This window comes from Salvelinus namaycush, chromosome 1, assembly GCF_016432855.1.
Source record: "Salvelinus namaycush isolate Seneca chromosome 1, SaNama_1.0, whole genome shotgun sequence".
Taxonomy (NCBI): Eukaryota; Metazoa; Chordata; class Actinopteri; order Salmoniformes; family Salmonidae; genus Salvelinus; species Salvelinus namaycush.
The window spans coordinates 1,670,963-1,684,178 of record NC_052307.1 but is presented as its reverse complement, the minus strand read 5'-3'; the positions used below and the strand labels follow the sequence as shown (position 1 = coordinate 1,684,178).

At 47.3% G+C, this 13,216-nt stretch overlaps 1 protein-coding gene across 3 annotated transcripts in view; it reads left to right on the top strand.

Moving 5' to 3' along the window:
• The first annotated feature begins 380 nt into the window (after positions 1 to 380).
• The window catches only part of LOC120032017 (BMP-2-inducible protein kinase-like), a 67,121-nt gene continuing 54,285 nt past the window's right edge, over positions 381 to 13,216 (top strand). For 2 of the 3 annotated variants that reach the window (XM_038986968.1, XM_038981578.1), the window contains exons 1-2: positions 383 to 509; positions 1,239 to 1,412. In XM_038986968.1, the coding sequence (XP_038842896.1) occupies positions 503 to 509; positions 1,239 to 1,412 (181 nt within the window). In that variant the 5' untranslated portion in view covers positions 383 to 502. Of the gene's footprint in view, positions 1,413 to 13,216 lie in introns of all 3 variants that reach the window. The other variant, XM_038988748.1, reaches the window with a different exon arrangement.

Below are 13,216 nucleotides of genomic sequence, written 5' to 3'. Positions count from 1 at the left end.
CAATAGGAGGGGACAGACAGAGCAGGGTTAGGTTGTCAACTGTCTGATTGGACAATAACAAACCAATCATAACAATAGGAGAGGACGGACAGAGCTGCGTTAGGTTGTCAACTGTCTGATTGGACCATAACAAACCAATCATAACAATAGGAGGGGACGGACAGAGCTGGGTTAGGTTGTCAACTGTCTGATTGGACCATAACAAACCAATCATAACAATAGGAGGGGACGGACAGAGCTGGGTTAGGTTGTCAACTGTCTGATTGGACCATAACAAACCAATCATAACAATAGGAGGGGACGGACAGAGCTGGGTTAGGTTGTCAACTGTCTGATTGGACCATAACAAACCAATCATAACAATAGGAGGGGACGGACAGAGCTGGGTTAGTCAAGAAGGAGGTCGAAGTTTACGGAGCCTGCGCCTGGCTGGTATCAACAAGACACGAGGCCGAAGACATGATAAAATAAATCGAACCACCGGAATTGCACGCGATATTTAATGAACGGTTCGTGCGGAGTTTCGGTGGGATTGCACAGTGGGGGTTACATGTGGTCGTAGCTAGCTTATCTTGATAGAAGCAAGTGAAGACAGTTAGCCAACCATCAAGCCTAGCGGGAAGTGTCCCAGAGAAGTAGCGGGCTGAAAGCAAGTGTTTCTTCGACGAATCGTTTGACAAAAGGAACAGTTGGACATTTTATAGCCAGCCAGCTAGCGAGACGGAGTCGCATACCGTGCTCACAACACCGGTATCGTGCTATATGCTCTTTAGTGCTTTAACATGCCTTCTAGTGCTCGTTGTTGAAGCTTTTGCCTACTACTGTCTGCAGACTGTTTTGGTGCAGCAACGAGTACCTGATAGCCACACGCTAGCTAGCTGATATTACACGGGTAACTAGCTAACAGCGTGGATCTACTGTCTCATTATCTCGCTTTAACGTCAAAAGACCAAAACTAACAAGCACATTTTGTTGTCAACTCGGAGGCATAGTTGTTAGCCAGATAGCTAGCTAAACCGCTGACCAGTCGGTCAAGAGGAGCAACATTTCCTCGCCTGATAATTTCGCCTTGCTGTGTCATGACGTTAAAGTGCAAGTCAAGTCATTTCAAAGAGTATGCGAGATAACAACATTTGGCATAAGTAGAAAGGGGGGGGGGGGGGGGGGGGGGGGTCAGGAATCCTTCATTAAAGTTGGCTACTGTCGACCGTAGTTGAACCAAAGGACTGTATTTGTAGGTCAGTCTCGACAGCAAAGAATGAAGAAGTTTTCCCGTATGCCGAAGTCGGAGAGCGGCGGACCGGGAGGAGGTTCCGGGTCCGGATCGAGCTCTGGAGCCGTCAGTAACTACTTTGGGAAAGTGTTTGCCGTGGGCCGGTATCAAGTCACGGTGGAAGAACTCATAGCAGAAGGTGTGTCATCTCTCTTTTATATAACATTAGACTATTGCACATAAAGTACATACAATCTAAATGTATTGGTCGCATACACATATTTAGCAGATGTTAATTATTGCGGGTGTAGCGAAATGCTTATGTAACCTAGCTCCAATAGTGCAGTAATATCTAACAATACACAAACATATGGATCTTAAGTCAAAGAATGGCATTTAGAAATATTAGGACGAGTAGTGTGTGTGTAGATATCTGAAGGATAGAATAGTATATGTAGAGGAATAGGATGACCTTCACCCAAATACCTTGCATTCAGGTCCCTTAACTTTTTCCACATTGTTACATTACAGTGTTATATCAATTAAATGTTTTTCTTACCAATCTACACACAATACCCCATAATGACAAAGCAAAAACAAATTTGCAAACAATTATGAAAACCTTTTATTTACATCAGTATTCAGATTCTTTCCTATGAGACTGGAAATTGAGCTCAGGTGCATCCTTATTCCATTGGTCACCCTTGAGATGTTTCTAAAAACTTGATTAGAGTTCACCTGTGGTAAATGTAATTGATTGGACATGATTTGGGAAGGCACACACCTGTCTATATAAAGGTCCCACAGTTGACAGTGCATGTCAGAGCAAAAATCCAAGCCACGAGGTCGAAGGAATTGTCCGTAGAGCTCCAAGACAGGATTGTGTCGAGGCACAGATCTGGGGGAAGGGTGCCAAAACATTTCTGCAGAATTGAAGGTCCCCAAGAATACAGTGGCCTCCATCATTCTTAAGTGGAAGAAGTTTGGAACCACCAAGACTCTTCCTAGAGCGTGCCGCCTGGACAATCTGAGCTATCTGGGGAGAAGGGCCTTGGTTAGGGAGGTGACCAAGAACCTGATAGTAACTCTGACAGCTCCAGAGTTCCTCTGTGGAGATGGGAGAACCTTCCAGAAGGACAACCATCTCTGCAGCACTCCACCAATCTGGCCTTTATGATAGTCTGGTCTGATGGAAGCCACTCCTCAGTAAAAGGCACATGACAGCCCACTTGGAGTTTGACAAAAGGCACCTAAAGGACGCTCAGACCATGAGAAACCAGATTCTCTAGTCTGATGAAACCAATACTAAATTATTTGGCCTGAATGCCAAGCGTCACGTCTGGAGGAAACCTGGCACCGCTCATCACCTGGCTAATACCATCCCCACGGTGAAGCATGGTGGCAGAATTTCTTTATTTATTTAAAGACGGGTCGCCACTGTTTTTAATATTTATATTTAACTAGGCAAGTCAGTTGAACAAATTCGTATTTACAATGATAACCAAAAGGCAACCTGTGGGGACAGGGGATGAAAAATACAAATACATTAAAAAAAAATATATATATATATAGGACAAAAGACACCAAGACAACAGTACATAAAGAGAGACCCAAGACAACAGTACATAAAGAGAGACCCAAGACAACAGTACATAAAGAGAGACCCAAGACAACAGCATGGTAGCAACACATGAGCATCATGCTGTGGAGATGTTTTCAGCTGCAGGGACTGGGAGACTAGTCAGGATTGAGGAAAAGATTAACGGAGCTAAGTACAGAGATCCTTAACCTGCTCAGGACCTCGAGCTGGGGCGACGGTTCACCTTCCAACAGGATAACGACCCTAAGCACACAGCCAAGACAATGCAGGGGTGGCTTTGGGACAGGTCTCTGAATGTTCTTGAATGGCCCAGCCAGAGCCTGGACTTGAACCTGATCGAACATCTCTGGAGAGACCTGAAAATAGCTGTGCAGCGATTCTCCCCATCCAACCTGACAGAGCTTGAGAGGATCTGCAGAGAATAATGGGAGAAAGTCCTCAAATACAGGTGTGCCAAGCTTGTAGCGTCATACCCAAGAAGACTGGAGGCTGTGATCGCTGCCGAATGTGCTTCAAGTAACAGACACATTTCTGCGTTTTCCTCAAAGCGGGCCGCGTCGACGGTGGCACTGCGTTTTCCTCAAAGAAGGTGTTATAACTTGTTCGGGAGCACCACATCGGTGTCTGTGACATGCCCTGGTACCCATCCAGTACATACACTTCCATCCACTGGCTGTTTGTCTTCAATAAATGGGTTTAAACCATTTTCACCCCAAAGCTATTTAGCTACTCTGCCCTACCAAGCAAAAAGGCAGTCACTGCTCATAGCGTAGAACTGAGAAAAATAGCTTTTTTATTTACCTTGGTTACACAGTAACTTGATGCAGTTACTGCAAACATGACCCCCATTTTCTCCAAAACACAATACAAGAGAGGCAGGATACTTGTCCACAAGATTAAGCATGTATTTAATGTAGCAAAAATGACACATTTGTCACCCAATTGGCAGTAACTGCCTTTTTTGCTTGGTAGGGCAGTATTGCTCTTTCTCCCAGAAAATTAACAGTACATATCAGGGAGGCAAGTTTGTTCTACATTATGTATTTCTTTCTAGAACTTTCCACAATATTGCCTTTTTGAACATGGGCCTACACTCAAAGCCCCACCACTGTTGTCTTTAGTTGACTGTAACATAGAAAAGTTTACAAGTCCTGCAAAAATGACTAGTCAACAGCTCCCTGATACTAACAAGGCCAAATCTGGTTGAGTCAACATCTAGCCTTTAGACTGCTTCCTGAGTCATACAGGTGTTCTCCTCTCACTTAGCAACAAGTCACTGACTAACCACCTAACCTGTTCTACCACTTATCGTTTAAAAAACAAACAGCTGGCTGTGCACACTGAGGTGTGTGTGTGTTCATTTGTCTGCTTCGGTGAGTTTTTAACCTTTTTTTCCGGGCTGTTCGGGGCACACCGTTTTCTCGAGGCAAGCTGAAGTCTCCGCCCCTAAGTCGGTAATTGGTCGACAGTAGAGGACTCTTGAATAAAGTCTTGGTTGTAATTGGTCAACAGTAGAGGACTCTTGAATAAAGTCTTGGTTGTAATTGGTCAACAGTAGAGGACTCTTGAATAAAGTCTTGGTTGTAATTGGTCAACAGTAGAGGACTCTTGAATAAAGTCTTGGTTGTAATTGGTCAACAGTAGAGGACTCTTGAATAAAGTCTTGGTTGTAATTGGTCAACAGTAGAGGACTCTTGAATAAAGTCTTGGTTGTAATTGGTCAACAGTAGAGGACTCTTGAATAAAGTCTTGGTTGGCGTTTAACGAGAGGCGACTCGTTTCCATTGACATTTATTTTTTTTCATTGCGAAATACTAGTTAGATAATCCTCGCGCATCATTAACACACCAGTGTTTTACATTTGGCATTTACATTTGTATTTTATTTAGTTTGGTCATTTTAAACTAAAATATCATTAAGTCTGTTACATTTGTCATTTTGAATAATGATTTAATCTAGTTATTGGCAATCAGTGGTCCTATCTGGCTGCCCTCCTCTCCCTGGTTGTCCCCATACGGCCCCTCTCTCCTCTCCCTGGTTGTCCCCATACGGCCCCTCTCTCCTCTCCCTGGTTGTCCCCATACGGCCCCTCTCTCCTCTCCCTGGTTGTCCCCATACGGCCTGGTGGTGTCTATTATTGGGTCGTTGTTGGTGTGACTGCTCTCTGTGTCCCCCTCTAACCCTGCCGTCCCTCTAGCAGGCTGGTGGCGTCTGTTAGCGGGTCGTTGCTGATGTGACTAAACTCTGTGTCCAGAACTAACTCAATGAATAATTCTCAGACCCCCCCTTTGTTCTCCCTCCCTCTCCAAACCCCCACTACTCATGTTTCCTCCTGCCATTAGTCAGCAGCAGCTGTTCAATGAGAAGCATGAGATTCCCTCGACGCCTCAAACAGAGAATATTTTCTAGTCTGTAGGTGTGAGTTACCTAACCTTAAACGTTTTCTCTATCCTTTGCCAAGCCAATATAGGGTCTCTTTGTTGATTTGCCTTGACATTTAACGTGTGTTGTTAATCGTGCTGTTTTCAACACTAGTCATTATATACCACTGGTTGCGATCTACTGATGAAGGAGCACACACACAGCAGAGTGGTGTCTGGTGATGAGCAGGAACTCGATCATTTCCCCCGTCTACGCTCTGTTCTGAGAAGGTGACCTCAGAGTTGATAAGCAGACTTTAGCGACAGGAAGTCATCTGTGAGCTAGTCACCATTGGTCTATTATCTCTCTTCCTCAACTGATCGCTCGGCGGACACTTTTCTTGACTTCTGTAGTTCCTACTCTGTCGTTCTCGACACTGTTCGGAGAAATAGCCTGAAACTCCTCTGTTTGGGGCACGTTACGTTGAGGAGCTGTAAGCAGCAGCTCTACTAGAGTAGTATTTTTCCGCTCTCAATCTGTATCATAAATCTACAAAATTATGCAAATGAACATTTTAAAACATAACATTAACAAGGCTATAGACCGATAAGCATGACTGTTTATAAAAAAATAAAAATATTTAAATCGACTGCTATTTTGATTCCTGTAACGACTAGGCTACATGTTATTTTGTGATGGTAATGTTTTTGGGGCACTTTTTACGTCAGCTTTTAATTTTATCGGGCCGCCTATTACCGACTAACGGAAACTCCTGGTGTGTGTGCATGTCAAACAGCCAATGTTTACATTCAAGAGAAAGTTCTAGGAAATGTGTCCCCCCCCCCCCCCCCCCCAAGTCAACAACAAGACCATCCATTTCTGGTTGTCACGATCACCTGTGTTAGTTCCACCTCACCTGCAGTGTTTAGTGTAATGAGGTCTGTTGTGTGTCCCAATTGACATAGCACCATACCTGCTATATAAGGCACTACTGTTGACCGGGGCCCGTAGTGCTCTAATGTAGGGCACTACTGTTGACCGGGGCCTGTAGTGCTCTGTTCTAATGTAGGGCACTACTGTTGACCGGGGCCCGTAGCGTTCTAATGTAGGGCACTACTGTTGACTGGGGCCCGTAGCGTTCTAATGTAGGGCACTACTGTTGACCGGGGCCCGTAGTGCTCTAATGTAGGGCACTACTGTTGACCGGGGCCCGTAGTGCTCTAATGTAGGGCACTACTGTTGACCGGGGCCCGTAGTGCTCTAATGTAGGGCACTACTGTTGACCGGGGCCCGTAGCGCTCTGTTCTAATGTAGGGCACTACTGTTGACCGGGGCCCGTAGTGCTCTAATGTAGGGCACTACTGTTGACCGGGGCCCGTAGCGTTCTAATGTAGGGCACTACTGTTGACCGGGGCCCGTAGTGCTCTAATGTAGGGCACTACTGTTGACCGGGGCCCGTAGCGTTCTAATGTAGGGCACTACTGTTGACCGGGGCCCGTAGTGCTCTAATGTAGGGCACTACTGTTGACCGGGGCCCGTAGCGTTCTAATGTAGGGCACTACTGTTGACCGGGGCCCGTAGCGTTCTAATGTAGGGCACTACTGTTGACCGGGGCCCGTAGCGTTCTAATGTAGGGCACTACTGTTGACCGGGGCCCGTAGTGCTCTAATGTAGGGCACTACTGTTGACCGGGGCCCGTAGTGTTCTAATGTAGGGCACTACTGTTGACCGGGGCCCGTAGCGCTCTGTTCTAATGTAGTGCACTACTGTTGACCGGGGCCCGTAGTGCTCTAATGTAGGGCACTACTGTTGACCGGGGCCCGTAGTGCTCTAATGTAGGGCACTACTGTTGACCGGGGCCCGTAGTGCTCTAATGTAGGGCACTACTGTTGACCGGGGCCCGTAGCGCTCTAATGTAGGGCACTACTGTTGACCGGGGCCCGTAGCGCTCTAATGTAGGGCACTACTGTTGACCGGGGCCCGTAGCGCTCTAATGTAGGGCACTACTGTTGACCGGGGCCCGTAGTGCTCTAATGTAGGGCACTACTGTTGACCGGGGCCCGTAGTGCTCTAATGTAGGGCACTACTGTTGACCGGGGCCCGTAGTGCTCTAATGTAGGGCACTACTGTTGACCGGGGCCCGTAGTGCTCTAATGTAGGGCACTACTGTTGACCGGGGCCCGTAGTGCTCTAATGTAGGGCACTACTGTTGACCGGGGCCCGTAGTGCTCTAATGTAGGGCACTACTGTTGACCGGGGCCCGTAGTGCTCTAATGTAGGGCACTAGTATGTACAGTATCTTCATGAAGGATTTACACACGGATTTTTCCCACATTTTGTTACAAAGTGGGATTAAAATGACATTGATGACACTTTTTTTTTTTTTGTCAACGATCTACACAAAGTAATGGAAAGTAAAACATATTTTTAATTATTCAACCCTCATAAATTAATCCTGTTTTTAAATTCTTCAAGCCGTGTCAAGTTGGTTGTTGAACATTGCTAGACAGCCATTTTCAAATCTTGCCATTTAGATTTTCAAGCTGATTTTTAAGTCCACTGAATTAGGCCACTCAGGAAAATTCAATGTCGTCTTGGTAAGCAACAGTGTATATTTGGCCTTGGGTTTTAGGTTGTCCTGCTGAAAGGTAGATTTGTGTCCTAGTATCTGGTGGAAAGCAGACTGAACCAGGTTTTCCTCTACGGTTTTGCCTGTGCTTAGCTCTTCCTTTTCCTTCTATCCTAAACTCCCTAGTCCTTGCCGGCGACAAGCATACCCATAACATGATGCAGCCACCACCAGTACGCTGTGACTTTGGATTTGCTCCAGACAAAAGGTTAATGTCTTCGCTACTTTGTATTTTTTCTCTACAGGTTCCCTTTTCACTCTGTCATTTAGGTTCGTATTGTGGAGTAACTACAATGTTGATCCATCCTCAGTTGTCACCTAATAACTTCAACATGCTCTAAGGGATATTAAGTGTCTGCTTTTTCTTCCATCTACCAATCGGTGCTCTATAACAAACCTCCCTGGTCTTTGTCGAGGCATTGGGTAAACCTCCCTGGTCTTTGTGAGGCATTGGGTAAACCTCCCTGGTCTTTGTGAGGCATTGGCTAAACCTCCCTGGTCTTTGTGAGGCATTGGCTAAACCTCCCTGGTCTTTGTGAGGCATTGGGTAAACCTCCCTGGTCTTTGTGAGGCATTGGGTAAACCTCCCTGGTCTTTGTGAGGCATTGGGTAAACCTCCCTGGTCTTTGTGAGGCATTGGGTAAACCTCCCTGGTCTTTGTGAGGCATTGGGTAAACCTCCCTGGTCTTTGTGAGGCATTGGGTAAACCTCCCTGGTCTTTGTGAGGCATTGGGTAAACCTCCCTGGTCTTTGTGAGGCATTGGGTAAACCTCCCTGGTCTTTGTGAGGCATTGGGTAAACCTCCCTGGTCTTTGTGAGGCATTGGGGGGTAAACCTCCCTGGTCTTTGTGAGGCATTGGGTAAACCTCCCTGGTCTTTGTGAGGCATTGGGGGGTAAACCTCCCTGGTCTTTTTCGAGGCATTGGGGGGAAACCTCCCTGGTCTTTTTCGAGGCATTGGGGGGAAACCTCCCTGGTCTTTTTCGAGGCATTGGGGGGAAACCTCCCTGGTCTTTTTCGAGGCATTGGGGGGAAACCTCCCTGGTCTTTTTCGAGGCATTGGGGGGAAACCTCCCTGGTCTTTTTCGAGGCTTTGGGGGGAAACCTCCCTGGTCTTTGTCGAGGCTTTGGGGGGAAACCTCCCTGGTCTTTGTCGAGGCTTTGGGGGGAAACCACCCTGGTCTTTGTCGAGGCTTTGGGGGGAAACCACCCTGGTCTTTGTCGAGGGGTAAACCTCCCTGGTCTTTGTCGAGGCATTGGGGGGAAACCCTCCCTGGTCTTTGTCGAGGGGGAAACCCTCCCTGGTCTTTGTCGAGGGGGAAACCCTCCCTGGTCTTTGTCGAGGGGGAAACCCTCCCTGGTCTTTGTCGAGGGGGAAACCCTCCCTGGTCTTTGTCGAGGGGGAAACCCTCCCTGGTCTTTGTCGAGGGGGAAACCCTCCCTGGTCTTTGTCGAGGGGGAAACCCTCCCTGGTCTTTGTCGAGGGGGAAACCCTCCCTGGTCTTTGTGGTTTGAATCTGTGTTTTGAAATTCACTGCTCGACTGAGGGACCTTTACAGAGATGCTGTAGTCATTTAAAAAAATCATGTTAAACACTATTGCACACAGAGTGAATCCATGCAACTTATTGTGACTAGTTAAGCACTTGTTAAGACTCCTGAACCTATTCAGACTTGCCATAACAAAGAGGTTGAATACTTGAGTCAAGACATTTCAGCTTTTAACATTTTGTAAACATTTCCAAACAAATAATTGCACTTGACCTTGTGTGGTATTGTCTTCAGGCTTGTAACACAACATTTTCTTTTGGGAGGGGGGGGGGGGGGAGTTGAGGTATGAATACTTTCAGAAGACATTAGCATTATTAGCATTCTGAAAATGGTAATGAATGGGTGGATTGTGTCTCCTTGTCCTACTCTAGCACCCTATAAAGAATACCGCTGGTACGATGCATCGCTGTCTCTCATCGCCTCTTTGTTCCAAATTATTTTGCTTCAAACTCAACTCATTGCTTGCGTCCCAAATGCCACTCAATTCCCTACATAGTGCCCTACTTTTGACCAGAGCCCTATTGGCCCCTATAGGGTGCCATTTTGAGTCATCTCATTATCCATCCAGTTTGTGTTAGGGTAGGCATTGGGCCAAGTGGTGGGATGGGACTTGGGTGTTTTGGAAGATAAAAAAGGACATCAGGGCTGTTGTTGGTTATACGGCAGCAGTAACAAACTACACGAGCGTTTCAATAACCTAAGGTGTTAGATCTCCACATCTCTCAAGACAACTGGAGCACTGGGCCAGTCACTCTTAAATAACACCTGGGCCAGGCGCTCTTAAATAACACCTGGGCCAGACGCTCTAAAATAACACCTGGGCCAGACGCTCTAAAATAACACCTGGGCCAGACGCTCTTAAATAACACCTGGGCCAGACGCTCTTAAATAACACCTTGGACAGGCGCTCTTAAATAACACCTGGGCCAGGCGCTCTTAAATAACACCTGGGCCAGCCGCTCTTAAATAACACCTGGGCCAGCCGCTCTTAAATAACACCTGGGCCAGCCGCTCTTAAATAACACCTGGGCCAGCCGCTCTTAAATAACACCTGGGCCAGCCGCTCTTAAATAACACCTGGGCCAGCCGCTCTTAAATAACACCTGGGCCAGGCGCTCTTAAATAACACCTGGGACAGGCGCTCTTAAATAACACCTGGGACAGGCGCTCTTAAATAACACCTGGGACAGGCGCTCTTAAATAACACCTGGGACAGGCGCTCTTAAATAACACCTGGGACAGGCGCTCTTAAATAACACCTGGGCCAGACGCTCTTAAATATCACCTGGGCCAGACGCTCTTAAATATCACCTGGGCCAGACGCTCTTAAATAACACCTGGGCCAGACGCTCTTAAATAACACCTGGGCCAGACGCTCTTAAATAACACCTGGGCCAGACGCTCTTAAATAACACCTGGGCCAGACGCTCTTAAATAACACCTGGGCCAGACGCTCTTAAATAACACCTGGGCCAGACGCTCTTAAATATCACCTGGGCCAGTCGCTCTTAAATAACACCTGGGCCAGTCGCTCTTAAATATCACCTGGGCCAGTCGCTCTTAAATATCACCTGGGCCAGTCGCTCTTAAATATCACCTGGGCCAGGCGCTCTTAAATAACACCTGGGCCAGGCGCTCTTAAATAACACCTGGGCCAGGCGCTCTTAAATAACACCTGGGCCAGGCGCTCTTAAATAACACCTGGGCCAGGCGCTCTTAAATAACACCTGGGCCAGGCGCTCTTAAATAACACCTGGGACAGGCGCTCTTAAATAACACCTGGGACAGGCGCTCTTAAATAACACCTGGGACAGGCGCTCTTAAATAACACCTGGGACAGGCGCTCTTAAATAACACCTGGGACAGGCGCTCTTAAATAACACCTGGGACAGGCGCTCTTAAATAACACCTGGGACAGGCGCTCTTAAATAACACCTGGGACAGGCGCTCTTAAATAACACCTGGGACAGGCGCTCTTAAATATCACCTGGGACAGGCGCTCTTAAATATCACCTGGGACAGGCGCTCTTAAATAACACCTGGGACAGGCGCTCTTAAATATCACCTGGGACAGGCGCTCTTAAATATCACCTGGGACAGGCGCTCTTAAATATCACCTGGGCCAGGCGCTCTTAAATCTCACCTGGGCCAGGCGCTCTTAAATCTCACCTGGGCCAGGCGCTCTTAAATCTCACCTGGGACAGGCGCTCTTAAATCTCACCTGGGACAGGCGCTCTTAAATCTCACCTGGGACAGGCGCTCTTAAATCTCACCTGGGACAGGCGCTCTTAAATATCACCTGGGACAGGCGCTCTTAAAATATCACCTGGGACAGGCGCTCTTAAAATATCACCTGGGACAGGCGCTCTTAAAATATCACCTGGGACAGGCGCTCTTAAAATATCACCTGGGACAGGCGCTCTTAAATATCACCTGGGACAGGCGCTCTTAAATATCACCTGGGACAGGCGCTCTTAAATATCACCTGGGACAGGCGCTCTTAAATCTCACCTGGGGGGGGGGGGGGGGTTTCCGTGGTAACAGGTTCTTTCACTCCATGCACATGAACTAATAGGCTGAGGTTTATATTTGACTCATTGAATAGAGCACAGTGAATGTGCCATATGCACCAACGGCCCTGTAAAGCAGGTGGTTAGAGCGCTGGACTAGTTAACCGTAAGGTTGCAAGATTGAATCCCCCGAGCTGACAAGGTAAAAATCTGTCGTTCTGCCCCCTGAACGAGGCAGTAAACCCACTGTTCCTAGACCGTCATTGTAAATAAGAATGTGTTCTTAACTGACTTGCCTAGTTAAATAAAGTTGTCTCAGCCAAATCGATGTCCTAAAAAATACAGATTTCCGATTGTTAGGAAAACTTGATATCGGCCCTAATTAATCAGCCCTTCCGATTTTTAATCGGTCGACCTCTAGACTGGACAACAAGACATGCTACCATATATGGCCAGGGTTAAGTCTGGCTGCTCACATAGACTTGGATACAGTCACATGCACACGCTTCTCATCTTACTGCTTCTGTGGTGCTCTGCACCATGCACACCTGGGTTGCATTCATTAGGGCCTGCTGTAGCACAACGTTTTGCAAAACATAACAAAAATATTCAGGTAGTCCCTCCCTGTTAGTGTTCTGTGTGGCGCCGGTGCTTAATGAATTGACCCCGAGAATGATTTTTTTTTAACTAAAAGCTGACTGCATAGACCTTCGTTTCGTGCTTGTCGTTCACATTCGCCAGACATACGTTGCCGTACACACCAGAATTGAGCTGTAGTGCGAGGAAAATTAGGTCAGTCAAGTCTGAAGGAAAGAGGCTGGCGTTTTCTCTCCGCCGTGCATCAGCTCAGACCAGTTTAAATTTCTGCCCATTGGTTGTTAAAATGTTTCCATTACATCCAGCTCAGGCCGTTTTTGATTCTTATCCTGATTTTTCCCTGCACTTGTTTGTGTAACCGCTCATTTCAGTGTGTTGTCCTTGTGTTAGGTCAGTGTTTAGTTTTTTTACCCCGTTTTCCTCTCCGGTATACAGAATGAACTGAGTACTACTACACGAACCTTGCAGTAGCCTCCATCTTCCACTCTGAATGAAAGCTGATCTAAGGGAAGCCAAGTCTGTTGAAAACAGCAGAGTAGGCTGCCTTATCCTCCTTCCCTCCCTCGCCACTTCCCTCCCTCCCTCACCACTTCGCTCCCTCGCCACTTCCCTCCCTCACCACTTCCCTCCCTCGCTACTTCTCTTCCTCCCTCGCTACTTCTCTTCCTCCCTCGCTACTTCTCTTCCTCCCTCCCTCGCTACTTCCTTCCCTCCCTCGCTGCTTCCTTCCCTCCCTCGCTGCTTCCTTCCCTCCCTC